Source organism: Ammospiza caudacuta, chromosome 13 (genome assembly GCF_027887145.1).
Source record: "Ammospiza caudacuta isolate bAmmCau1 chromosome 13, bAmmCau1.pri, whole genome shotgun sequence".
Lineage (NCBI taxonomy): Eukaryota > Metazoa > Chordata > Aves > Passeriformes > Passerellidae > Ammospiza > Ammospiza caudacuta.
Genome location: NC_080605.1, coordinates 3741112 through 3767737, shown reverse-complemented (window position 1 = coordinate 3767737; position 26626 = coordinate 3741112). Strand labels below are relative to the sequence as shown.

Sequence of the window (26626 nt, the reverse complement as noted above, 5' to 3'; positions counted from 1 at the left end):
AGGCTGCTTTTTAAAAATAATTTTCACAATAATAGAAATAGCCCATATACACACCCAGAAGAATGAGAGAATTCAGTCTGAGAATTCCTCCACCACACAGCTGCTGCTCACTACCTGCACTTGCTGTTTGCATTGTCTCCTATGTCCCCTGGGTTATCCCTTTAATGGCTTTGACATTAAACACCTGAACAGTTGCTCAATACACAGAATAGAAAAAAAAAGATGAGGCAAGATGGATAAAAGATAAATGGAGGTGACAAAGAAGGTAGCACTAATGGTTCAAACCTGCTCTTTTTATGTTTGAGCAGGTCCTTAAAACACAAATGCATCACAACCATTAGCCATAAGATGCACAGTTAGTCTCAGTGCTCTCAATTCACTTTGTTTTACTGATCTCCAATATTTTACACACAATTATGATTCTGTAGTTGCAGTTTGGTTATGTGAGAAAGAGGCTCTAAAGTGTTCTTGACACACAGTGTGTGCTGGAAGTGTATTTAAACCAGAACTAAGGGTTTGAAGAGGTGTCAGGCCCTGTTTGTTTTGCAGTCAACATTTAGCAATAATAAAGTCATGATGCCGCTTTAAAAGGGTGCAAAATTCACCTGTAGGAGCAATCAATAAAATTTGAATCAATAAACAATTTGGAAGAAAAAGTAAGGGACTGTAAGCTGGGAAAAGCCAGAATAAAATCTAAAATGCTGCACTTAACATCCCTGTTCCACCTGAGTGTTTTGGGGATCTGACACTGGGGATCATCCACTCTCAGGCACACACAGCAAGGCAGTATTTGGGCAAAGCTGTTGTTTTCCCTGTGGTGCATGTACATAAACTCTAGTCACTGTTAGCCCTGAAGAGGGCTGCAGAGCTGCAACATTGCTATCTGGAGCCACAGGAGTTCCTCTGCTGCCTTCTGCACTTTGTTAAATTAAACTTTTCCAGCAAGATGTGACACCCAGAGCAGCACAGTGAAGTTTTTGTTCTAATCACTGTTAGTGCTAGTGATCAGCCCACACACTGCTAATTGCAAGTGGAGTAGAAATAATGTGCAGTCTGATTTGACTTTTTAAAAAGTGTATTTTCCTCAAATCCTACACTGTTATTCCTCTAGTGGAGTCACGCAACCATGAAGTGTCATGATGAGGCAGCAGAACAGAAAAGGTAAAAATTTCAGGATTTCAGGCTCTGGATGTTTTCATCTTGCCAGGATGAGTAGAGGCATCAGTCTGAAAAGTGACTAAGGAGACAGAAGTTGCTTTCAGTGAACTTGAGCCAAACCAGACCAGTGAGAGGATTCCTTGGGGAATGCACCCCTGAAAAGCTGAGCTGTGTTGTGTGCTCCCGCTGTGTGAGCAGAGCCCACGCTCACTCCTCTTTAACCCCAGCCACGCTGCCAGGCAGGGCAGAATTGGCTCTGTCAGCCGTTCTTGCTGACATTAAAAAACACAAAATCTGGTGTGTATCCTAACTTAGTCTGGCTAAAAGGTGTGGAGTGGCTGGGCAGGATCTGGATCAAACCAAGGGAAATTTAAGGAAGGATACTCTTCCTTCTTAAAAACCAGACTTCTCTCTGCTGAGAGGTGTGCAATTAGTGTGGCAACATGATACAGCTCCAAGTTTTTTCCTGGAGGCTGGAGCCCTTTACAGGGTCTTGTATCAATACATTTTGGTGTCCTTAAGAGTGTTTTGTATCAATATATTTACCATGCAACATGTACGTATTATGAAATTATAGTCATATTCACAATATTAGTTTTGGCAATGTAGGACGCAGAATTTATCTTTGTGGAGGAAAGCATCCCTTACATCACAAAATTATGACCTAAAAATACATTTTGAAAAAGGTATCATTTTATTAAAAAGCCATTTTGGCCAAGAAAATTGACTTGCTCTAAACAAAACCACAAAACTATATAAAATAACAGAGAGGTGACTACACTTTTGTGGGCATCTGAGCATAAAATAGTGAAACAAGATTACCTCTCAAATGAGGGAACTCAAGGGCACTTTCTGTCACCTACCTACTGCTCTAGCCATAGAAGGGAGAAATCACACTAGAGAGCACCTGAGTCAGGTAAAGAAAAATCAGTGGCATTTCATTTTTACTGATTTCGAGTGTTCAAAATTCTTGAATGACACTCTCCAAAATAATGAGGTTTAAAAATAGTAAATGTCATAAATGCTTTCTGGTTTTTATTCCATAATCAAAGTAATTGCAACACTATTTAAGGTTAAGTGCCTTATTATTAATCTTTCATTACCTGTGATTGAATTAAGGGCCAGCAGCATTCAAACCAGTCGTGCAGGCACTTGCTAGCTGCTACTACCTCTTTTTTAATATAAGTAGCACAACTCTGTTGTCTCCAGGGACTCTAGCAAAACATTAGCTTTTGTAACATGACTGGAAAGGTACCAAGTTTGGGTTATTTTCAGTCTGTGGGAGTAAGTTCCAGAAAAAGAGCTGGTTGGGGAATTCTCCAGCAGAAGGTTTTTCAGCAAGAAAATGCCCTTTTCGCACAACCAATGTTTTCTATGTGGAAAAAGAAAATTTTTAAAAATACATTTTTCCCTGGGAGAATCAAAACAAAGGCTGGCCCAGCTGCTGCCTGCTACACACTCCCCAGTTCCACTTTGAGCAAAAAGTGAGTTTAACAGCTGCTTCCCAGGCAGGCTGCTGGAGGTGAACAGTCCCAGCTCTCTGTCCTCCTGGCCTGTGCCGGCTGCACAGGGAGAGGAGCAGGACAAACTGGGGAGGATTAGAGCCCTCCACATTCCTGGTGAGCCTCTGCCAGTTCCCAGGTTTGCTGCACAGCTCTCCAGGTTATAGCAGCCACCCACAATGAAAACACTACTGCAGGGCCCATGAAATTAAATTTTTCTGAAAATCCATTTCTACAAAAATGTCACTTTGACATTTTGTCCTAGTTCAATACACCTGCTTTCCCTGGGGAGCAGAGTTTCTCTTTTTGAGAGGATTCTGCCCACACATGGCAGGCTCTCAGAGACCCCCCCTGCCACCACTGCTGTGGGTGTGACAAGGACACGGTGCCTGGGTGACCCTGCTGGCCACAGCCATGGCCATGGGGAAGGGCTGACCCAGAGCTGAGGCCTCTGCAGAGGTGCTGGGGTAGCTGAGTAAGCAATTAACAAACCAGCCTTGAAATTAGAGCTGAGATCAGAAGAAAAGCTCACATCCCTCTATCACCGGAGCTATGAAATGTTTATTCCAACCACAGCACAGAAACATGGGTTTAATGGCACTTAAATATATTGGTGTTTTACAGCATCCTAGGACATGAATATATTCATCTCTTTGCTTAGTCGCAGGAAATTGCAGTGATGGATTGACATCATTTTGTAATTGCATGCGATGCACAACCAAAACAGAGCTCAGGCAGTGAGCTGCATTCTAACCAAATACTCAGGATTTGTTAATAATAAAAGTTCAGCTAGCTTGATAGAAGAACTGCATATATAGGATGAAATATTAATTTATTATGCTTCAGTTGAGATTTTTAAGGTAGTCTGATTTTCCTTGAATGCATGTGTTTATCATTATCAGCCTGAACACAACTAGCACTCTTCAAGGTTTCTCGCTGAAAAGAAATTGAGCGTGCAAATACTCTTTCATCATAATCACACTGACTGTGCAGGGTAATTCATAAAAGAGCCAAAAATATATTGAAATTCAATATTATTTTAGTCCAAATCAATATTAATAATTGTTTGTATTTTAAAGTGAAATTTACAGTTGAAAAATGTACAGAGATCAGCCCATAGTTGCTAACACATCAAATTTTCCTATTAGACTTAAAGGCACAGTAATTTTACTTCAAAATGTTTCTTATAAAGCAAGAGAAGCCATTGATCTGTGAAAACAGCTATCTATTATTTATGTGAACAACATTAGAACAGATTTTAATTATAAATGAGCTGAAAGGTCAGTAACTATTTTATTTTTAAGGTCTTGATTTTAAATTTCGATAGCTTAATAAAAATATTTATGTGGGACGGCTCCCAGTGGAAATTGCACAGAAGGATTAGGCACAAAACACTGTTTACAGTCAAACCCCAATACTATTGGTACCTTTTACAGAACCATTAAATGTGAGTGATTACAGTAAATTAATAATAATTTCTTTGATCTTCAGCCATAGAATCATAGAATGGTTTGGAGGGGACCTTAAAGATCATCTAATTCCAACTAGATCTCCATCTAGTTCCATTCTTTTGAGTGTGGATGCCTCGATTTCTGTACCAAATGCAGATAATTTGAGTTTGCAGTGATGTTGTCTGAGCCCGCAGCCAGAACTTGGTCAGTGTCAGCCCACAGGAGAGATGGCACAGGGAAGGGGTGAATAACCCTGTGTTGGGAAGGATGAAAGTTTGACAAGAAAGTCTCACAGATATGTGTGCTTAGCAGAAAGATTTTTAAACGTAGAGTCTGATGGAGTAGAAATGAAAGCAAGTTTTGATACAGAAAATAATTGCTGAGCCAGTCTCACTGGATAACCAAGGAGGCAAAGGGTGTGTTAGTTAGAAGGGGGTTTTATGGCTTAGAGCAAAGGATAAACCCACCCCAAACAAGAAGATGGTTTTACCAAGCAGAAAGAGAGCACAGGCAAACAAGTCAGCAAATGTGGCAAGTAGAAAAAAGGTCTCAGAATTTTCCACTGCAACAAAACTGAAAAACAGCTTCTAGCTTAAACTGTAATGTACTAACTTTTAGTGATTGGAGAATAGTGACATGAATATGGTAATTACAGTAGTTATGATAGGCTAGAGATAATAGTTAAGGTATAGATTTGTTCTACTGTATTAAGATGCTAAGCAAAGAAAAGTATAAAATGCAATGTAACCAAAAGTCAAGTATATAATGCAATGTAACCAAAACCAAAGGGTCTCCAGGCCTGCCTGCAGCTGGAGCTGACAGCTGTGGGCACAGCTCTGTCACCCACCACCTTGGACTGCTGTAACCACTTGGATGGAATAAACTGCATTTTGGAGAGCCCCTGGAGTCCCACATCCCTGATTTTGGCTCTTACAGTCCTGTGTGGCACAGGGCTGCCCACACCAAACAGGAAAATATCCCTGGTTTGTATTAGATTTCCTGCTTCAGTGTCTGGGCCCAGCTCCCCAGCATGCTGGTGTCTCAGCAGTACAGCCAGAGCAGGGATGCTGGGGAAAGCCATGCCAGGGTGGCTCTTTTCCCTCCCCAGGAGAAGTCCTTTGTGTCACAAATACTTGGACAGTTGCTCCATTTCCTGGAGCAGGCACCATTCTGCCTGTCCACACTACAGCAAAAAGAGGGAGGAAAGGACTAAAGTTTTTAGGACACAATTTTTAGGCTGTGTCTACCTTCTCCTCACTGAATGCAGAAGCTGAGAAGGATGGAGTTACAAACTCTGTGTAGAGTCAACAGGTCATGTCCATTCCTACAAGCATCAGTGGAACAACAGGAGGTTTGCTGGTGACATTTTGTGATCTCTGATATTCACAGCACACGGGTATGCCTAGCAGCTACTTGCCTTATCTGTTCTTATTACAAATCACACAAAATGGGCTTCAAAAGAACTGAATAACAGCAAATCAAATAGTAATATTCTCCCACTGTACCAGCATTACAGGACTGATTTTAAAGAGATTTCATGCCTTTTCAGGATGCTCATTACAGCTCAATATCAAAAATTGCATTCTGTTTAAAAGGCTGAGTGGTAGCCCTGATATCCACGTGTTTCCTCTGGCTGCTCTAAGTGTGGAGTGTCTGAAATTCTGGTGCAGAGTAGCTTGCAGAAAAGGACAAACTGGAAGTGTATCACATGTAGCAGTCCAAGTTCTTGTACAGTGACCATCACACTGGTGTCTGCTGCCCTGTGAAAACACAGACCTTGCAGCTCCTTTCTCACCCAGCCAGGCTTACCCTTGGTGCAGGCACCTCCTGAGGATTCAGCCCCGTATCTGAGCACAGCTGTGTCCCTCTCCCCCTGCTCTGTGCCCTCCTGTTGTTCAAAGCATGCCTGTGCTGCAGCTGCAGGTGGGATTCCACCCCTTCCCCAAAGCTGACTATGGCAAAAGGCAAAACTTTTGGAAATGAAGGGGTGTAATGTCACCCTGTTCTAAGTTCTTCTAAGCCTTCTGATGTTTACATTCTTGTAATGAATTTTCTCACACAGTTTTATGTAAATGATTATTGTTTTACATTCTTTTCTGGAGGAAATTTGATGGACTGTTAGTTTGTCCAGTGTCATTAGAGAGGTAGCAATGTCATCCTCCAATCCACTTTCACTTTTCAAAATCTATAAATGTTGGAGTCAGAAAGTAAACTTCCCTTCTTTTACCTTGGAGGTTCCAGTGTCCATCTCAGCTCTGACATACAGGCATAGTCTAAGTGAAAAGGCACCTTGAATAAACAGATCTTTAATTAGGGAGAAAGCAAATTTCAATAAGAAACAAATTACTCATAATGGCTAGAAGGGTTAAGAGTCAGTATTAGCTGAGAACAGTCAAATGTACACCATTACAGAAGGTGCTAGAGCCAATAAAGAAACCCTCTCCACAGCAATATGTGCCATTTCAAGGTTAGGAGAACTATTTTGTTCTTCCTCTAGAAGAACATCACCACAAACCCACACAGTGTGAGTCAGAAGCTTGTTTTCCTTCTGCTTCTGCAGAAATTTTGGTGTATTTTGTTTCCACAATTAAAACCACCCTCACTGGTGACAAAGGTTTTTGTTTTCTAGGTTACAGGGACCATATCTGTTTTCCCTTTCTTTCTTTTTTCTTTGCTTGCTTTTGACTCCCAGACACAGATTCTCTGCTTCAGATACTTTTGTCCTTTAGAAAAACGAAATACCATAGAGGAATCGCAAACCTCTGCACTGTATTATATGAACTACATATTATATATAGTAAAGTCAAGCCATAATGTTGAGGAGGAGGGCCCCACACATATATTTACAAAAAAACACTCAAAATTATTGCTATAAAAACAATTTAAAATCTTGATATCAAGAGGTGTGGCATGGGAATAAAACTTTTACGCAGTAGAAAGGAACATATTAATTTTTTATACACACTGACACACACACACATATATATATATATATATATAAGCTGCTCATAAAATCTTTAAGTTTTGTCACCTTTTCCTCTTTATCATAACACACCTAAAACTGCAAAAACAAATTATAAAGAAAAAATTCAAATTTACATTTTCTTCATACTGACATAAAAGAGGAAGGAGGTCTGAAGTAATCACTTGTTTGGTACCCTTGGAAATCCAGCTTATTCCAGGTGCATTGAGCTTCTGAGAGACGACATTTTCATTTGCAATACCTGTTACATGACAGTGCAATAACCTAAAAAACCCTTTGAGGATGTGAGAGTTACTTTAAATAGAAGAGAGATTGAGGCAAGTGGAGGGAAGGGAGGCATTTCAAACTGGGCTGTAATGAGAACCAAGTGGCCAGCTGAATAACCAGAACTTTTCTGCTATATTTTACAAGAGTTCAGTGTTCTCCACACAGCATATTTCTATATGTAATATTGGATGTTGATAACATGCCTGTAAATCCTGCTGCCAGGCAGTGCCTGGAAAAGTTGGACTGCTGTGAAAATTGTGTGCCTTCCCCTCCAGTGTGATAAAAGCTGGACAAGTTCATTATTGACACTCACTGTTTACACTGTCACTGTGCAGTTCCTGTGAGATGGTAATTTGAAACGCAGTAAAAACTTTTTTTCATTTCAAGGGGAAACTGCTTTTGAGATTATGTTTTAGTTTAGGAATAGAATTATAAGCCCTGAGGATCTTGGAGAGGTGTGTGTTGACTTCCTGGGGCCCTGCTGCAGTACTGAGGAGATTAGTAACACATGAAGCCTGCAACAATTTGCACCCAGAAAGATAGGAGAGAAATCTTCTTGACTTTGAAAGGATTATTTTGGTTGTTTACTGAGTGCTTTCCCTTTTGGTCTTAAATTGTAGATGAAAGTGGAAACCAGAAGTGCCCCCTTCCTATTGCAATATGTGATGGAAGTAAGAGGAGCAGCTTTAGCAGATTTGCCAGGGCTTTTGGAATGGGAAAAAGGAGTCATACATTACCACTCTTGACTTCAGCTACATCAAACAATACCACAGCTTTCTGCAATTATGCTGAAATTGAGACTTTGGCATATTATATGGCTTTAATATCCCTTCTGGCACTGTGTGGGTTCAAAGGACAACACTGGTATATGAGGGAGAGTAGAACTGAACCCACAGATACATAACAGAACAAGTTTCCACCAGAGTTAGAGAAAGCCTCTTACCCTCCTTTGGACACTCTTTTGGGTAAATGGATTGATGTGTAGGTGAGCAAAAGAGGCTCCTGTAATTTTCAGGAATCTCATCCTGTCCAGAATTCCCCATTTTGCATAATTGGAAGAGTTGCTGAAAGCCAAGATGTGTAATGACACCAGTGACTGGAGAACAGAGCTGTTAATAGGCAATAAGTTCTGCCTAATTTGCTGCCACGCTGCTGGGGTGCCCTGGTGGCAGGCAGCAGAGGTGCTCAGCTCAGCATGTGCATCCAGGATCACTGGGATGCAGGAGAGGCTGCTTGGGCAGCAGGGGAAGAGGTGGCAGTTCCTTGGGCTGGTCCCAAGCTCAGTAGGTCCATCTCAGGGTCCTTTGGGTCACAGTGACCCCGAGATTGTTCAAAGTCTCTTTTCCCAGCCCAGTGCTTGAAGAAGCAGTCAGGGCTCTTCATTTCTCAGTCTCATGGTTGTTTATTGTTCCTTATCTATAAAATTCTTTCTCCTGCCCTGCCCAGGTCCGTCCAGCAGGACAGTTCCAGGCACTCTGCCTGCCCCCAGGGCACTGTTATGGCTTTATACTAAAAACTACCTGTAAAATGTTTACAATTACTTCCCAATACCTATCACCTATGTTAGACAGTGAGCTTCTACTCTAAACCAATCTGTGAGTGCCACCATCACAGCAGAAGATGGAGGCCAAGAAGAAGAAGGAGAAAGGCTGGACATGCCCAGATCCCTCCATCTTGCCCCCTGAACCCCCATACCAAAAACCCCAAAATCTACTTTTCCACCCTGTGATAACTTCACTGTTATTCTACCTAAACTGTTGTGGCTTGCAGATCTTCATGTAAGGTTGATAATTTGCTCCACGGGTCACAATCAAACCCAGAGGTGTTCTGGGCTCTGTGCCAGGGTCTCTGAGCCCCCTGGCAGGGGTGTTGGCAGTCCAGGACAGCCAGAGGGATGTCCTGAATTCTGACATCTAACTACATTACACAAGTAAAATTGTCTTAGTAACGCAGAAAGTAAGTGCTTCATTATGATCCCTTTTCAGGACACCCAAAACAATACCCAACAGAAGGAAAAACCCCCCACACCTCCCAGTTGCCAACATCTCCCAGTGAAACTTCTCTAGATCAGCTACAGGAGTGCTGAAATTTAACATGTGGTTTTTATTGCTGTCAGGCAAATCTTGACTTAGAAAACAATTTCTGCATCAAAAATTTCTCTCTCTGAACTGGCAATCCCAGCAGTGGTGCTTTGGCTGCTTTGGACAGGCCATCAAGGGTAGGACAGCACTGAGGCTGTGCCTTGCAGTGCCACATTTCTCTGTGCACAGAACCCGGCCAGTGGCACCTCCCCAGAGCTCCACAGCACCAGAGGGATGCTCCAGTTTGCAATGGCACAACCAGAGCTGCAGGAGTGCCCAAGCTGATCTCTGCTGCTCTGCCCCTGATCATCCAACAGCACACAAGGTGCTGGTTCCTGAATCCCTGCTTCCAAAGACACCTGCAAACTGCTGCTTCCTGGAATAAACAGCTCTGGTCTGAGCCACCAGCCTGCTCCCAGCTGCAGGAAGGGCAGCTAAACTTCACACAGCATGAGAAATGCAGCTTGCCATGGATGTGTGAACTGGGCATTTACATTCATTTGCATGGTGGTTTGTGATTGTCCAATTTAGCAATAAATAGTTTAGTGATTTGCAAAGAGTTTGGGTGTTTTGTTGACTTGCTGATGTACATACAACAATATACAATGCTGATGTGGCATTAGTCTGTGTTCCTGGATTCACTGGCAGCTGCCTTGGCATCTTGCAGTGAAGCCTCAGGAAACGAGAGTATAAAGCTGCCCTGCATCTTTACAGCCTCTGGCACACCTTGATCCTTCCCTTCCCCTGGTTCCACAGAGGAAAAAACCTTTTTTTGCTCTCACCTTGCCACAGTGCCCTCCATCCTCAGGCTGATTTAGCTGGGCTGGTCACCAGCAGCTCTGCAATGGAGGGACAGCACAGCAGCACCAATTACAGAGGGCCAGGCAGCCTGGGCTCTGCAGGGTGGCTGCAGGAGCAGCCAGAGAGGGCAAGGAGTGGCTGTAGGAGCCTTGGAGCCTCTGTCCCTCCTGATCTCTGCAAATGGCCACGCTCTTGGTAAGCAGCTGCTGGCAGTGCTGTGAGAGCTGCATACCCTGATGTCGCAGACATCTTTTATGGAAAATCCTTTCCTTATGATTTTTCCTCCTGAGAAGCTGAGAGGCCTCAGGAACAAAATGTAAACAATGGTTATCTGCTGCTGTGGAATGCACCAGGTGCATCTGTGATTGGCCCATGTTGGATGTTTGTAATTAATGATCATTCACAGCCCAGCTGGCTTGTACAGAGAGCTGAGCCACAAACTTTTGTTATCATTCTTTGCTATTCTATTCTTAGCTAGCCTTCTGATGAAACCTTTTCTTCCATTCTTTTAGTATAGTTTTAATGCAATATATATGATATAATAATAAATCAGCCTTCTGAAACATGGAGTCAGACCCTCATCTCTTCCCTCATCCAAGAACCCCTGTGAACACCATCATACCCTGATCCCATGTTTTTCTAAGTCTTAGATTTCCTACACTCATACTGACCTCAGCTGAAGATAACAAGGCTTTTCCTGGGGGAAAAGGGACAGCTTATCCTGCCACTTTGCAGGGTTTTATTTTACTTTCCTTTGATGCATCAGTGTGGTTAGGGAAAGATCCAGTTCTAGATGGACCAAAGGCCAGCTCCTGAGTTTCTACCAAAGGATTACACCATGCCCTTAGATTGTATCTCATCAGTGCTGTTCTTCACACTGCCCTGTTACAGCAGACAAGGCAGAGAATATCATATTTGCAGCATTCATGGATGAACAAACAGCCCTGAGATATCAGACACCACCCTGAGTGCAGCCTGACCCACCTCAGAACAGGGACCAAACAGCAGAGGGGTTTTCTTTCCTGGACTGATGCAGTGCTGTAACAGCAAACTGCTCACAGTGAAAATGTTTGGTCGTTGGGCCTCCAGGCAGAGATTGCCAAAAGCAGACCTACATAGCACTATTTTAGGAGCCACTTTTGTCAGAAGATTTAAATAAATCTTTGCAGGGTCTTTCCATACTGCTTGGGAGCAGGGAGAAATTAGTTCTGCTTCTGTGTTTGTAAAGAAAAGATTTGCTGCCTGGAAATTTTGCTATAATATTTAAGCATTTTCCAGAAACATATTTAGATTTTTTTTACCTAAAACTGTACATCTTTTTCCTTACCAGTCTTGCATTAATGATCCAACACTCATTCTCCTATCTGATGCTAATGCTTCCTCAGCTCACAATTCATAGAAGTACTGTGGTGATTGATAAATGTCTTTGAACTGGAAAGTACTGAGAGCTAATTACTATCTGTGCACACTTATACTTGTGCTGTTTTCAAGTGCAGGGCAGTCACATACCCTGGTAATGGGAAAGCTTAGGAAAATAGATATTCGTACCTAGGAGATTTATCCATCATAGGAATGTAATAAGGAAGAATAAATTAGAAGTTAGATGTTTCAATTCATTATTACACATTCTAATGAATCATTTTCCATCTGTTTAATAGGTTCAGGGCAGCTCGAAATGGAGTTCAGATTGGAAGCTGCTTGCAACCTTATCTGCTTGCACTCTGGGTAATGCCAAGAATTATAAAAATATGTTTTTGTCCATTGTGAGGAGCACAGTTAAAAAATGTGACTGCAAAGTGCAAGCTGAAGGGTATGGATTGATCCAAATTCTATCCCCCAGATGCTGGGACTCTGGGTGGGTCAATCCAGAGCTCCCCCATGAAGCATCCATCACATGCCTGGGGAAGTACTGCCTGATGAAACTGTGAGGTCAAGCTGCACTTGGGTTTTTTGTAGGCTTTTTCCCTCATCCATCTTTAAAATGATGTGATTGGAGTGTAAAGGGTATTTTGAAATGTTTCCTTAATGAGGATACTTTGTTCACATTTATCAGTCAGTGCTAACTGCTTCCAGAGTTCCTCTGCTCCTGTAGCTCAAGGAGCAGCCTGGGAGGGCTTGGGAAGCACCTGCTCAGCATCCCTAAACCAGGCACTGCCATTCACCAGCTCTGCTCACTGAGGACATGCTAATTAAAGTCAACTGATTGGAAAAATAATTACAGGAGAATGGGGAGACGGAAAGATTAGACCCATAATTTAGAGATCTCTGATGTTTGTGTGTTGTTGAGAGGTATCATTTTGTTGAGAGGAAAGAGGATCTCTTTCTTTCTCAGACTCCTCTGCTTGCTACTTGCAACAAGCAGCAGTTTTTTCTTTAATTATGCAAAACTAGAGTGTTTAAACGAAACTAAAATTAAAGAATAAACGTGGCCTTTTATTCTTTCAAATATATGCTTTCACCTAGCTTTGCTACTGTTGTATCTTGAAGTGTCCTGGAGAGGCTGTAATGTCAAACCTAAAAGGTTTTGTATTCCTGGCCACAGTTATTCTACAGGATGTGGAATAATGTAAACACTCTAACTGTTAAAAACTGCTATTGTAGCATTTCTTGCACTAATTAAAACCTGGCTAGGGATCTCCTTTCTTGACGCCGCCTCTACTTCAAACAAAAACATTTCAACAAATGAAATCCAGGGAAAATGGTTTCACATTTTAAGGTAATAATAATAATTGTTGTAGAAACCCACACTTGCTCAAGGGTGTAATTCATTAAAAAAAGATTTTAGAATTCACCACTAAGCAAATATAAACCCTTGTTATTTGGGGGTGGATGTTTTTCAGCTGCTCCCTCTCAGGTGATGATTCTGCATTTCTCACCAGCTCTGTGTCCCTCCAGCTGGGGGCATTCCCACAGGGAGGGGCAGCACTCAGGGCTGCCAGACTGGAGCCCCTCCACCTCTCATCATCATCATCATCATCATCATCATCATCATCATCATCATCATCATCATCATCATCATCATCATCATCTCATCATGTGGCCCTCCTGAAAACCCTCGGGCAGGGCACCTGCCTTGTGCCTGTTGGAGCTTCCTCCTCCCCATGGGCATGCAGAGAGCATAAATAGGTGCCAGAAAGGAAATCCTGTATGTCAGAAAACCAAATGCAATTCTTAGAAAGCTCTGACTGGATTTACCAAGTGATGGTGTGAGTTTGGAGTTGTTCTGGCTTTGCCACCATTGGATTTGGTTGGAAGTGTCCATTCATCCAAACCCCTGCCTGTGCAGCCAAACAAACCCTGCAGGGACCCAGAGACAGGGTGGGTTGTGTTCCCTGTGAGCTCATAACAGTGGTTGGAAGTGGAACACAGTTACTTTGAAAGCCAGTCTGACTCCCCTGGTGCTTTAGAGCATTTGGCATTTAAAGATAAATATATGTAGTAAATGCAAATGTCCATCCATACTAGATTCACAAAAGGCACAAGTGGACCTGCACAAGGACTTGTAACAACCTGCCTTTGCTAGTGCTGAAAAACTTAGCAATGTTTTCTTTTAGTTTTACTTGTAAAGGCGTGAGAAAAGTTTAAGGTGAAAAAAAGAATACACAATTACTGTCTGCCATAATTTGAACAGAGAATAAAGCTGAATTTGCTTATGCAGAGAGAGAATGCAGGGCTCTGCATCCATTTAAGATCCAAGCATCCCCAGTGTTCCTGGCCTGGAGCTCTGGCTGCTTTACACACTGAATAAATATAGTTGCCACTAAATAATGTTAATAACCTTATCAGTCAGAGTCACAGAATGACTTCATCTTTCACACCTCATGTTCTTCATTGATGCATTTTAGAAATTTAGAATGCCAGTACACCACAGAAAATTAAAAGCTTCCTAAGGAAACCATGAAAAGCATACAAGTTGCCCCAACACCAAATATTCCAGGCACATTAAGAACAAATCTTTAAAGACTTTTTCTGACGTAACTGCTTTGAATCATCACCTCTCCACAACCCATCCTTCTTGCAAACTGATGTTATACAGTCCTTTTGTATCTAAAATCCCCTTTGTAAACAAATCCAGCTTCAGAAACTTTCCTTTAGAGCAGGTCACATTTGCAGTAAAAATATTGGGAAAGCAAAGTGATTGCTACCCCTGCAGCCTATTGCTGACCTCCATCTGAGCCCTTGCTTCCAATAATGTACTACTGAGAAATCTGGTTACATTTTGGAAACCAGTTCCACTGCCAGTGGAATTTTTAACCCTATACGACATAATCTTTACTACATTAAAAAAAAAAAAAAGGAAAAAAATTAAAGACAACTGATGGGACAGAAATAGACTGGGTAATTGCAATTAACTGTACAAAAGAAATACTAGAGAAATCAGATATTTGGCCTAAATGAGAACTTAAATCTACTGATCTGCATTGGGAAAATAAATGCACTCTATGCTAAGTTTGGTTTGACTTGGTTTTTTACTTCTTGTAGGCATATTGCACCAGAATTCCAGATGAGAGGACGAGGACTATGATTGCAGAGTGCCCTGGAGATCGCATGCAGTTCTTTTCCTGGGTTATAAAACTGGATTGATCTGAGAACAGTAATTATGAGGCTGACATGTATGTTCTCCTTCATCTTGCTGTTTGGAGCAGTTGGGCTCGTGGTCTTCATTCACCTGCAGGATCCAGAAGAAATAGTTCATCAGCAGACACCAGGTTAGCATTCCTGTTTCTATTTGAATCAGCTTCTCTTTCATGCTCAATATTTTGTACTTATATTCTCAATGTGTTTTACATATTTCACAGAGGATTCCTCAAAAAAGGTGTGTCATGCTTAATGAAGGCTACCTTGAAAGTAATTATCAATTTCTTTTAAAAAAATTTGCTGAAAAAAACAGTTCCAAGAAACAATTAATTAATTATACGGGGACCTTTGCCAACGTGCATAGGGTCCAGCTGGGTAGAGTTAAGTTTCTGCTAAAATTAAAATCAACTTTTGCTACCAACTATATCACTGTAAATGTGAAAATGAGAGATTTCATCAAAAGTTCTGTTCCTGGAAATGCACACCTCTGAATCTGAATTTGCCTTCACTTGCATGTAGTATTCAGTGTGTCATGAGATGCAAAATAAGAGATTTATGAATGAGTCACATCAGAAACTTGAAATACTTTAGGATGCATTCACTTAATTTGCTTAACTTCAATTAAACCTTTCATAACTATTATTCATATACATGTCATCTTCCTGCACTGCTAACTTGAAATTGTGGAGAGCCACAAAGGCCACAGAGATGGGAGAACTGGAAAATTGTGGGCTGAAATAGCAGTTTCCTTTTAAAGGGTGGCACAAAAGTAGGAAAGCACCCAAGATCTCTTGATTTACTTACAGTCCTTTTCTCTTTGACTGTGGCTGTAATGGAGGCTGCTTTAGAGCCTAGACAAATGCCAGTGCAGTTACTCTCATCCAGGATAATGCCACTGTGTTCTGGGGTTTGGCCCCTGTGTTTGCTCTGAAATTGTCCCCTGACTAAACAAATGCCTCATAAAACGTTTATTCATTTGACATCTTCACCGTACAGCAGGCACAACTGTGTCTATTTAAAATCATTGCTAACATTTTTAAATAAGCTGAACTGGAACACAGGGAACTCTTAAATAATTACATTAATTGCTAATTTCTGTGTCTAGGTTTGTTAAGTGCTTGTTTCCATGTCACTAAACAGTCTGTACTTTAATATGTTGTTTATTTAGTCCAACTGCACACACACCAATTTTGAAAGCAGCCACTCAGCTGAAACTATAGAAGTAATGAATCTGCAGTGTAGTGCAAAGCAGGGAATTAACTAGTTCCTTCAGTGCTTTTGCAATTTATTTTTGTATGCTTAGATGCAAAAGAGTTTATAGATTAAAAGCAGAGGTACTGGCCATATTTGACTGAAACTGGCCAGTAGTTTAGGCAAGGGGGAAAGATGTATGGACAGCAAATGCAGGCAGTACTCTCACGCATCTAAGAATGTGGAACTTTACTTTGAAAAGTTAATTCTTTGCTCCTGAAAGAGAAGATTTCCTAGTGTGGTCTCAAAACCAGTGCAATTTTCTATTTTTTTTTTTTTTTTGTCTGTCCCTCATCTTGACCTGTGCTCTGCCAAAAACCTCTTGAATGCTGACTGCTGATTGTAGTGCTCTGGGAAGTGATTTTTGAGAGCAGTGCAACTGGAGAAGGGGACACCCAAGCATATTTAAACAAAAGCAAGTTTGAACAGAGCTCCTGCCCCTGGCAGGGAAACTCACTGTGTAATGTGTAATTGCTGTGGATACCTAAAACACAAACATGCCAACCATGCTGTTACTGCCAAAGGTGTGTAATCAATTCCTCAATTCTCACATTCAATTACTATTTATGTTAATAGGAGCCAGACTGCACCCTTGAGTAAATGGTGCTCAATACAATTACTTTTATTTCTGTTTGGCTGATTTTCATGTGTGTTAAGTGCTTTCAACTCCTAGTGGACTGAGAATGATACCAGTTATCACTGAAACATATTGGGTGACTTAAAGAACACAGGTAAAAATATCCATTAATTCCATTTCAAAATAAAGGCTGGCATATTTCCTTCCTGGACAGTCTCCTGTGAAAATCTGTCAACCTCAGATGACATTTTTGGCGTGCTGAGGAGGATCTTTCCCTGGCTGTGCTCAGAGTGCTCCTCCATAAAGGGGCCTGGTTCTAATGGAGATGGGATATTGCTATAATTTGCTTGTCTGATTGCTCTCCCGAGAGAATTGAACAAATGCACGAATCATTAAGCTACTTAGGACAACAGATTCTGCATGGAAAAGCTTTACTGGATTAGCCTTTGCTTTTGTATTTCCTGTGTAGTGAAACACATTTGCCAGATGCTGGAATCAGCAGGGCTGGAGAGAAGTTGCTAACACTCATTTTCCACCAAAAAGCAGCAAAGGAACCTTTGCATTGTCCAAAAGGACATTTTTCATTGTTAGTATGTTCAGTCATTTCTAATTTAGGATAGAACAACTTATGAAACAAGATTAATAAAAATACTTTGCTACTTCAGTTTTATCTGTCTGTTTCAGAAATTGTTCTTGATTGTTTAAGTCCTAGCAAGCATGACAGTGAGACCTTGATGTAATACTTAAACCAGTATAAAATCCACAGTCATAAAACTTTAAGTAATGCTTACATTACTTTCACTGAGCAAAGTACTCCTGACAGTAGCTGTTTGTGTTGATTTGTTACTATTCATTTATTCTTTCCCTGTGCTTCACATTGCTACCTAATTGTGATGCTGTACTGAGAAAGCAATATCAAAGTAATTTTCCACAACATTAGTTACAATTTTCTTCTGATCTTCCAAGTGAAAAAATCCCATCCTGTTGGCTTCTGTGAGCGTATAAACCTTGATTACATTTATCTGTTGGAAACCAATGCTTACCAAGTACATGTGCCCAGGATAGAGGGTGTAGGGCCTTTTCTGCTGATTGACAAACGTGCTGCCTGTGTAGTTTATTTATATAACACACATCACTCTGAGCAGATAGATTTAAGACAGAAAACCATTTGGGGTGGGCAGAACAGATTTCCCAAAGCAATGTGTTAAATACAGCAGATATTCCTGTGGTCATTAAAGACACAATGACTTCACTTAGGACAGCTGTTTTCTTGGTGTGTATGAAGAGTGCTCTCAGTGGGGGAACTGAGGGTAAAAACTGAGGAGTGGTGTGAGTGATGGTCATACCCCATAGAGGAACACAACAACACAATGTTACTGCAATAATTCTCCATGTATAATTGTATATGCTCCCTGCACATGCATTGGTGCACAAACACAGGCTGGGCAGAGAGTGCACCAAGAGCAGGAGAAGGATTTGGGGGTCTTGGTGGCTGAGAAGCTCAACCTGACCTGCACTGGCAACCCAGACAGCCAGCCCTGTGCTGGGCTGGACATCAGTGTTGGCAGAATGTGAAGGAAGGTGATTCTGTCCCCTGCCCTGCTAAGGTGAGACCTCACCTGCAGAGCTCTGGGTCCCCAGCACAGGAGGGACATGGAGCTGCTGGAGAGAGTCCAGAAGAGATCACAGAGGTGCTCCAAGGGCTGGAGCCCCTCTGGAGCCAGGCTGGGAGAGGTGGGGTGCTCACCTGGAGAAGAGAAGGCTCCAGGGAGAACTCAGAGCCCCTTCCAGTGCCTAAAGCAGCTCCAAGAGAGCTGGAGAGAGACTTGGGATAAGGGCCTGGGACAAAAAGACAAGAAGGAATGGCTTCAAACTGAAAGATATGACTTGGATCTTATGCAAGGAGGAAAATCTTCCCTGTGAGACACTGGCACATCCTCAGAGAATCTATGGGTGCTTCATGCCTGGAAGTATTCAAGGCCAGAATGGTTTTGAACAGCCTGAACTAGTGAAAGGTGTCCCCAGCCCAGGGCAGTGGAGCTGGAACTGGAAGATCTTCAAGGTTCCCTTCCACCCCAAACCATTCCACAGCTCTAGGATTTCATGATGTAAAACTTGCCTTCTCCAATAATCATGCCATTATTCTTAAACAGACATACTAAAGGATTTGTTCTAAGTCAAGCACATTTGCACATGGTGCACAAGAAAAAATTAACACATATAACCCCATCCTGATGCTAATGCATAAATCTCCTGTCTATGACAAGATATTAAACATGAAAAAAACTTTAACAAAATATTTAGCCACTCCACCACTGTGTTGATCCTGGAACTGATGCTGGTTTGGGTTTTGCCTTTTATTTCTTTTATATGTTCTCTGTATATATATTATTATTATATATATGTCCATATGTAACATATATAATATAATACATAATAATATAAATAATAATAATAATACATATGTATTTTTGCACATATATTTGTAGCTCTGTAGCCTATTGTTTAGTAGCTAATTTTCCCATAATTTTCCATAGCCTTTCCCTAGGCAGGAAGACAAAACAAATTCCAGAGCTCCAAGACCTGGGGGGTACAAGGGGCTCCTCTCCTGTCTGGGTTCTTCCTTGGAACCAAGGCTGAGGACAACTCTTCCAGATCCATTTCATGGACCAAGCTCAGCTGGTGCTGAGGGGGGACTACAGAGAAGGGGCTTGACCTGGGGGAAATTGAATCACCACTTGTCCTCCTAATTGGTGCTTTTTATCAATTATGCAAATTTCCTAAAACCTCTGAATATGTACTGATCCCTGTGGGGGTGAGCTTTTGTGGACATCTTTCCATAACTGCCCCTGAAGGCCTTCAAATAAAGATCCTCTTTTATAATACATCCTTACTAAAATGATCTCGAGTTTAATTTCCAGGTTGGGAAAAAGGCAATGGAAGCTCAAAAGAGAAGGGTCCTGTCCAGGCTGTGGTAGCAGGAGATTTCTTCAGCACAGAGAGCTGGGCAGGACAAGAGAGAGCAACCTGGACCAACAACAACACTGAGAGTTGAAATGTGGTGTTTGAGGGACCCCAGGATGGGAAAGAGATGAGGATCTGACTCCATGTTCTCTGAAAGCTGATGTGATATAATATATGTTATTATATGATGCTATACTAAAACTATACTAAAGAAAGAGAAGGATACAGACAGAAGGCTTAACAAGAATGATAATAACAAGAATGATAATAAAAACCCGTGCCTGACTCCTCAGAGTCTGACACAGCTATGGTGATTGGTCATTAAGTAAAAACAATTCACATGGAACCAATCAAACATTCACCTGTTGGTAAACAATGGCCAAACCACATTCCGAAGCAGCAAAACAGGTAGAAGCAAATCAGATAATTATTGTTTACATTTCTCTCTGAGGCTTCTCAGCTTCCCAAGAGAAGAATCCTGGGCAAAGAGGATTTTTCAGAAAATATGGCAGTGACATGGAAGGGCACAGCATATCCTGAGAGATCTCTGGTGGATTGCAATCACCACAGAGCCACAGAGCAGGCAGTCCATGGGCTGGAGACAGGGCTGTGGTGATGGGTGAGGTCCTGAGCACCAGGAAGGATCTCTGCTCCCACATTGGACACAGTAAATGTCTATACCACACTGCCCATGGCTGGACACTGTACTTGACACTGTGTGCTCTATGGACTCCAGCCAGTCATTTTAAAATGGCACAGACTTTTCTAATAGGAGATTTTGCCATATAAAAATAGAGAAAGTATTAGTAATCTTCTATATAAGTCTGTGGGGGAAAAAAATATTACTGCATTTTTGCCATATGGTTACTGAATTCACAAAGCTGTAAGAGTTTTCAGTTTGAACTTTTAAGATGAATATATGGTTACATGCTCATCTGGGAGCTGAAAAAAGGTGGAAAATACATCTCAGATGATCTATATTGTAAAAGCTCCTAAAGGGTGAAAACACAGAATGGCTTTGCACTCTGACTGTATCAGAATTTGAAAGTCAAATATGAATATAAGCAAACCTGAAACTCATCTGACTGAGATTTTCTAGTGATTGCCATCCTACTTCATTGACCACTTTCTAACATTATTCTATCATCCTCTTTACTTTCTGCTTTACTGAGGATGTGATAGGGAGGAGAGGGAGGAGGGAGAGATGTAGGGAAGGGCTGGCACAGAGACACCACAAGGGTGCCACAGCAAATATTGCAGCAGCCTTAGAATAAACACCAGTTGCTCCCACACTGCATTCCTATGCACATCTCCATAATGAACATCTCCATAATGCTGTCCCATTCATCATTTGTTTGCCAGAATGGAAAATTTCTATGAAAATAGTTGAAAACAAACTAGCATTGTATAATTTGGGAAGTAATTTTCCTGCAATTTGCAACTTATTGCTTTTAGAAGCTAGAAGCCATTTCCTTTCCTTTCCTTTCCTTTCCTTTCCTTTCCTTTCCTTTCCTTTCCTTTCCTTTCCTTTCCTTTCCTTTCCTTTCCTTTCCTTTCCTTTCCTTTCCTTTCCTTTCCTTTCCTTTCCTTTCCTTTCCTTTCCTTTCCTTTCCTTTCCTTTCCTTTCTTTTCCTTTCCTTTTTTTAGTTTCTGTTAACATTCTTGAGCCTAAACCCTAGTAAAGCAATTACAGCTCTTATGCTATTATATTATATTATATTATATTATATTATATTATATTATATTATATTATATTATATTATATATATTATCTAATGAGAGGAGCTTTGTGGGGTTTTTGTTGGAAAACAAACAGAGAGACTAGTTCTGCTAAATACTTTAAATACTTTAAATAAATGGCAGCCCAGCATTTATTTGACCAGTAATTCTTGTTAACCATCAGCAAGTTTTTCACAGGAGCCACAGCACTGAGGTGTTCAGGCTGTGGAACTGGGATCCAAAGCTGCTGTGGTTTGTTCCTGTCTTGCCCTGCTGCTCATAGATTGTGCTGGATTGTGTTATATCAGGCAATTCACCCACTCTGTGTTTCCATTTCCTCTTATAGAGGGAATTCTCTGCAGAGGATTCAAGGTACCTAAGGACTTCTAGATACCATGACAAAACACCCAACCCTATTAAATATGATGTTATCACCAAATCCAGTGCATTACCAGCAGCAGCTACAATTGCAGTGGTGCACACACACAGCAGATGGCTGAACCAGATCCCCTGCCCTTTTATTTGATGCCATAAAAACCATGCCATTAATCCCAAAAGTATTTATCAGCATAAAGCCAGAGTGATGTAGTGCTGACTCACTCCCACAAATTTCCCCATCCTCCCTCTTTCTGTGAGCATTTCTTCTCTGACTGGTTAAAGAAAAATAATAAAAGGTTTGATATTTCCTTTAAATCTCAGTTTTAAAAACTGTCAGAGGTTGACACTTTGTTGTTCTGTCTGGCAAAAAAAAAAAAAAAAAGCAACAACCTGCCATCTCTGAGCTGCATTCATTTATGGTGCTTGGCAGCACATCATGGGCAAAACTCAGCTGCACCCTGTCAGAGGACTCTCAGAATGGCAGATTCCTGAGAGTATATTCCCAGGGAATGAGCCTGGATGCTTCTAAGATTCCCCTGGACATTTTCAGAAGCGTTACAAAAATGTGCGAAAGTTGATCAGCAGGCTTTAGTTTCACCACAAAACATTTATTCTAAATATAAGGCTGTATTTAATTTTCTATAGAAAAAGTGTCTGCACCAGAAAGCCTCCTCCCATATGTCAGCTATCATTCAATTTGCATGATTTTTAAAATGTAGTAACATATTGAGGAGCTTAAGTCAGTTTAAAATACTTCTTGTATTTTCTGCAGTTTATGCCATTTTAAACATGTTTTATAATATGTGTTTCCATTTCTGAAAGTTATTAATATTCCCTTAAAAGCTTAACCAAAACTTCCTCTCTCCAGCAATATAATCCTTTTTCATTTAGTAAACATTAATTTTCCTTTCATGATTCTCATGGAGCTTGAAATTAAAGGTGGCTTTCTTCCCTATTATGGCTTTCTATGTGAATCAGCATCAAAACTGCCAGTTTACTGCTTTAGCACCAGTCAGGAGAGCAAAAAACCAAAGTAACCAAAACCAAAGTGAACCAAACTTCTTGGGGACATCTTTACCATTTTCTCCAAAACAATAATCTATCTGTTTTTGAAAAGAAATTACTGGATTGAGATCTGTCACCACTTGAGATACACAAGGTGGTTAATTGATTTTAATTTTATTCTGTATAGGCCCTCTTGTGTGAGATATCTCACAGCAAGAGTGCAATAAAGCACTTCCCCATCAACTGAGAGCCTCAGCTCCTAATTCTGCTTCAGTGCCTCAAGGGCTCTGCTGCCCAAGGGTCAGAGCATTCTGCATCTTGTGAAATTAGGTCCCATCCTTGTTACTTTTTGTTCTCAGCCACTGCAGAAGATCTATGTCGTGATTAAGGGTCAAAATGCTCCTGCCAGGCCCTTCCAGTGCTGCCACTTCTGCACATCAGGGAAATTGAGAGATGCTCTTTCCCTCTTTTCTTTACAATCACCATCCATATCTACAGAAATTGGGTCTTTTGGGTCTTCTGCTCCTGTGCTTGGTTGGAAAGCACACATTTTCTCACATCACTCTTGACAGGGACTGTATGTCTGATGTTTTGCTCCTTGTGGCACATTAGCCAAGAAATCTGTGTGTACAGACTTTGGGTGTCCCTAAATGAGGAAAGCAAAACCCAAGGATGTGTGTGCACAGGGCCTGGGGCAAGGCAGGGACATCAGGTCCCTTGATGGAGCAACTGGGATTGGACAGCCTCAGGAGGGGAAAAAAGCAGGGTGAGAATGAAATTCCCCATCCTTCAAGGGTGCTCCACTGCCCTGTTCCTTCTGTATTATAATTCATTTACCCTTCTTCTTCCATTTGGTAGTGCTGAGCTTCCTGTAATGGTGGTGCAGAAGATGCTTGGGACAAAGAAAGGGATTTTGGCTTTAGAATTACTTCAGGCTTGAATTTCCAGGAGTCTTTGGATGGCCTGCACCCAGTGCAGGCAGAGTGGCTGGTATGGAAGCAGAGAACACACACAAATCTTGTTGTGGCCAGGAGGACAGAAAGCACAAACCTAAACAGAGGAAACTGGTCACTTGATGAGTGATGTCTCCTTTTCTCAAGCTGTCGGTAGAGCACAAGGGCCAAGGTCCTACATAGCAATTTCCAGCTTGTTGCATTTATTTTCTTGACTTGTTTGACTTGTCTTCATTTGTTAATGAAGTCTTGCACAACTTAATACCCCTAAATCAGACCACGGGAGAGATTACAGGCAGCAATCACTGCTGCTCTGTGTGAATGCAACGCAGCTTTAATTGGGCCCTCCTAATTGTGTGTGCAGCTGCTCAGGAAAACATGATGATGCTTATCTCATCCAGGAAAACAAACTCTGCTCACTATTCCACTGTAAACAAGTGATAGGTGTGTGTTCAAATGGTCACAAAAGTAAATATACCCACCTGAAGGCAGGCACCAGGAATTTTATGCCATAGCAAAGCAATCCTCTACTCATTGAGACTTTAGTGTAGTTCACTGTAATTGTTTAAAACTCATCCTAAAGTGTGACCGTGTTCACAGGGGTCTGAGGATGAGGTAAGAGATGAGGATCTGACTCCATGTTCAGAAGGCTGATTTATTATTTTATTATATATATTATATTAAAACTATACTAAAAGAATAGAAGAAAGGATTTCATCAGAAGGCTGGCTAAGAATAGAAAAAGAAGGAATGGTAACAAAGGCTTGTGACTGACTGAGACAGTCCAGACAGCTGGGCTGTGATTTGCCATTAATTAGAAACAATCACGTGAGACCAATCCCAGATGCACCTGTTGCATTCCACAGCAGCAGATAACCATTGTTTACATTTTGTTCCTGAGGCCTCACAGCTTCTCAGGAGGAAAAATCCTAAGGAAAGGATTTTTCAGACAATATCATGGCTACACTAAAGACTGTGTGGAGAACTTAAACAGGTCTGGGATACCATTCACATGCTCAAGGTGAACATCAGCACCTCAGCCACAGAGTTCACCTGGATACTGTGAGCAGCCAATACTGATTGCAAACTCTGCTTTTCTGTGAGTGTTAAATTGAAACCTGCCCCTCCCCTTCATTCAGCTCAAGAGATGCTATTTCCTTGTAAACAGGACGCTTCCTTAAATCACTACGTAATTAAAATTCCCATTATTCTGCATTTATGAGCTGCTCATTCTCCTGCTGGTGAAGGGAATTAAGTTGCTCAAGAGTGTACCAAGTCAGGTGTTATTGACACCTCTGCACTGGTGATGTGAGTGTTCAGTGCATGCAAACCACATCCCTGCCTGTTCCAGTGGTGTATGTCACCCATACCTGCAGAAAGCTTCATGATTTGTATTTTGTAGGAGAAACACAAAATGAACAGACCTTACCAAACCATTATAACAACAGAGTTAAGAACAAAAGGCATATGATCTCTCCTATATCTCTCCTAGAGTGGAAGAGGAACAGGAAAAAAAATGTGTGCAGCAGAAAAATGGTGGGCAAGGAGGTCTGAGAAACATCAGCTGACACAACTTCTTCACATTGAAATTATCTAATGAAAAGAGGTTTGTGGGGCTTTTGTTGGAAAACATACAGAGAGACTAGTTCTGCTAAATACTTTAATATTTTCTAAAAGAAAAAAATATTATTAAAATAAAAATTTTAATTAGATGAGAATATAATATAAAATTTATTGCAGTTTTATAATGCATGTTAATAGGCAATGGGTCCAGAATCTGTGTGACTGAAGTGCTACAATGGAGACAAAGGAAGTATGAAAATGTACATTTACTAAAGTTACCTTACAATAGATAACAAACTTAGAAAGAGCACCTGGAATTTTTAAAGCCCTAAATATTTCCAAGGAACAGTAATGATATAATTATCTGATAGTTCCATATACAAATCTTTGAAATATAATACATTCTTAATGTCTACATGTTTGCACACCATATTTTTCCTCCTGCTTTTTTCCAGAGATCAAATTATATATTCAGTATATTCTGATTATTCTCTGCCTTTTCCTCTAAAGGCAGTGGCTTCAATTCTTAATTGCGACCCGGTGGAGATAAGTTCACCACAACATAATTTAATGAACTGTGGAAGAGTTACCTCTTTCTGCATGAAGTATCAAGCTGCATGTCAGAGAAAGAGTATCTCCTAGGTGATGTTTCAGTAGATAATAATTAAGTAAGACATTTCCTACAATAATATCACCCACACACAAACGCAGCCCTTCCCCCCAAATTGGACAATACATGAAGTGAATTAATAAGCCAAGGACACTGTTCCTAAAGGGAATTCAGTCCCACAATTTCTTTCACAGATTAGAAATCACAAAGCTACAGTACAGACAAGGGAATTTTCCTGGTTTCCCCTTCAGCTTCAAAGGCTGGATTGTACTTGATTTACCCTTCACACCAGTATTGGATGTGCCATCACCAGAGTCCCTTCCAAGGGTGGAGGGTTTCCTTTTTGCCCCAAACAATCCTGAGCAGATCAGCAGAGCACTCCCAGCTCACACAGCTGCCAGCTCAGCACCCCCTGCCCCTTTACTGGGGCCTCTGGGAAGAGATTTCTGCAGCACCAGCCTTGCTGTATTGTTAAGTTATTTATATTTTTGTGTAGGGAAAGAAACTCAGGCTTTAAAGCATCCCCTGTGAGCAGGACTGAGCTGCCCCATCTCTCTGAGCTCCCTGCCATCCTTCTCTCCCTATCCACACCTGCTGCTTGCAGCCTGCCCTACCTGAACCAGGGAAGGCATCCTTGTGTCCCTTGTTCTTTTCTCATTTTTGTTGCAATGTAATCTTAATTAGATTTCAAATTCCTCAAATTCGGGCGTGCAAGTCAAATGCTGGCTCCTACTGAAAGGTGTGTGGATATTTTGGCACTTTTACATCATTCAGCCACCTTCACC

General features: G+C 41.3%; 1 protein-coding gene across 1 annotated transcript in view; it reads left to right on the top strand.

Moving 5' to 3' along the window:
- The window catches only part of CHST8 (carbohydrate sulfotransferase 8), a 201638-nt gene that overhangs the window by 27508 nt on the left and 147504 nt on the right, over positions 1-26626 (top strand). The window contains exon 2 of the mRNA XM_058813697.1: positions 14726-14952. Coding sequence (XP_058669680.1) covers positions 14844-14952 — 109 coding nt within the window. The 5' untranslated portion in view covers positions 14726-14843. The remainder of the gene's footprint in view (positions 1-14725; positions 14953-26626) is intronic.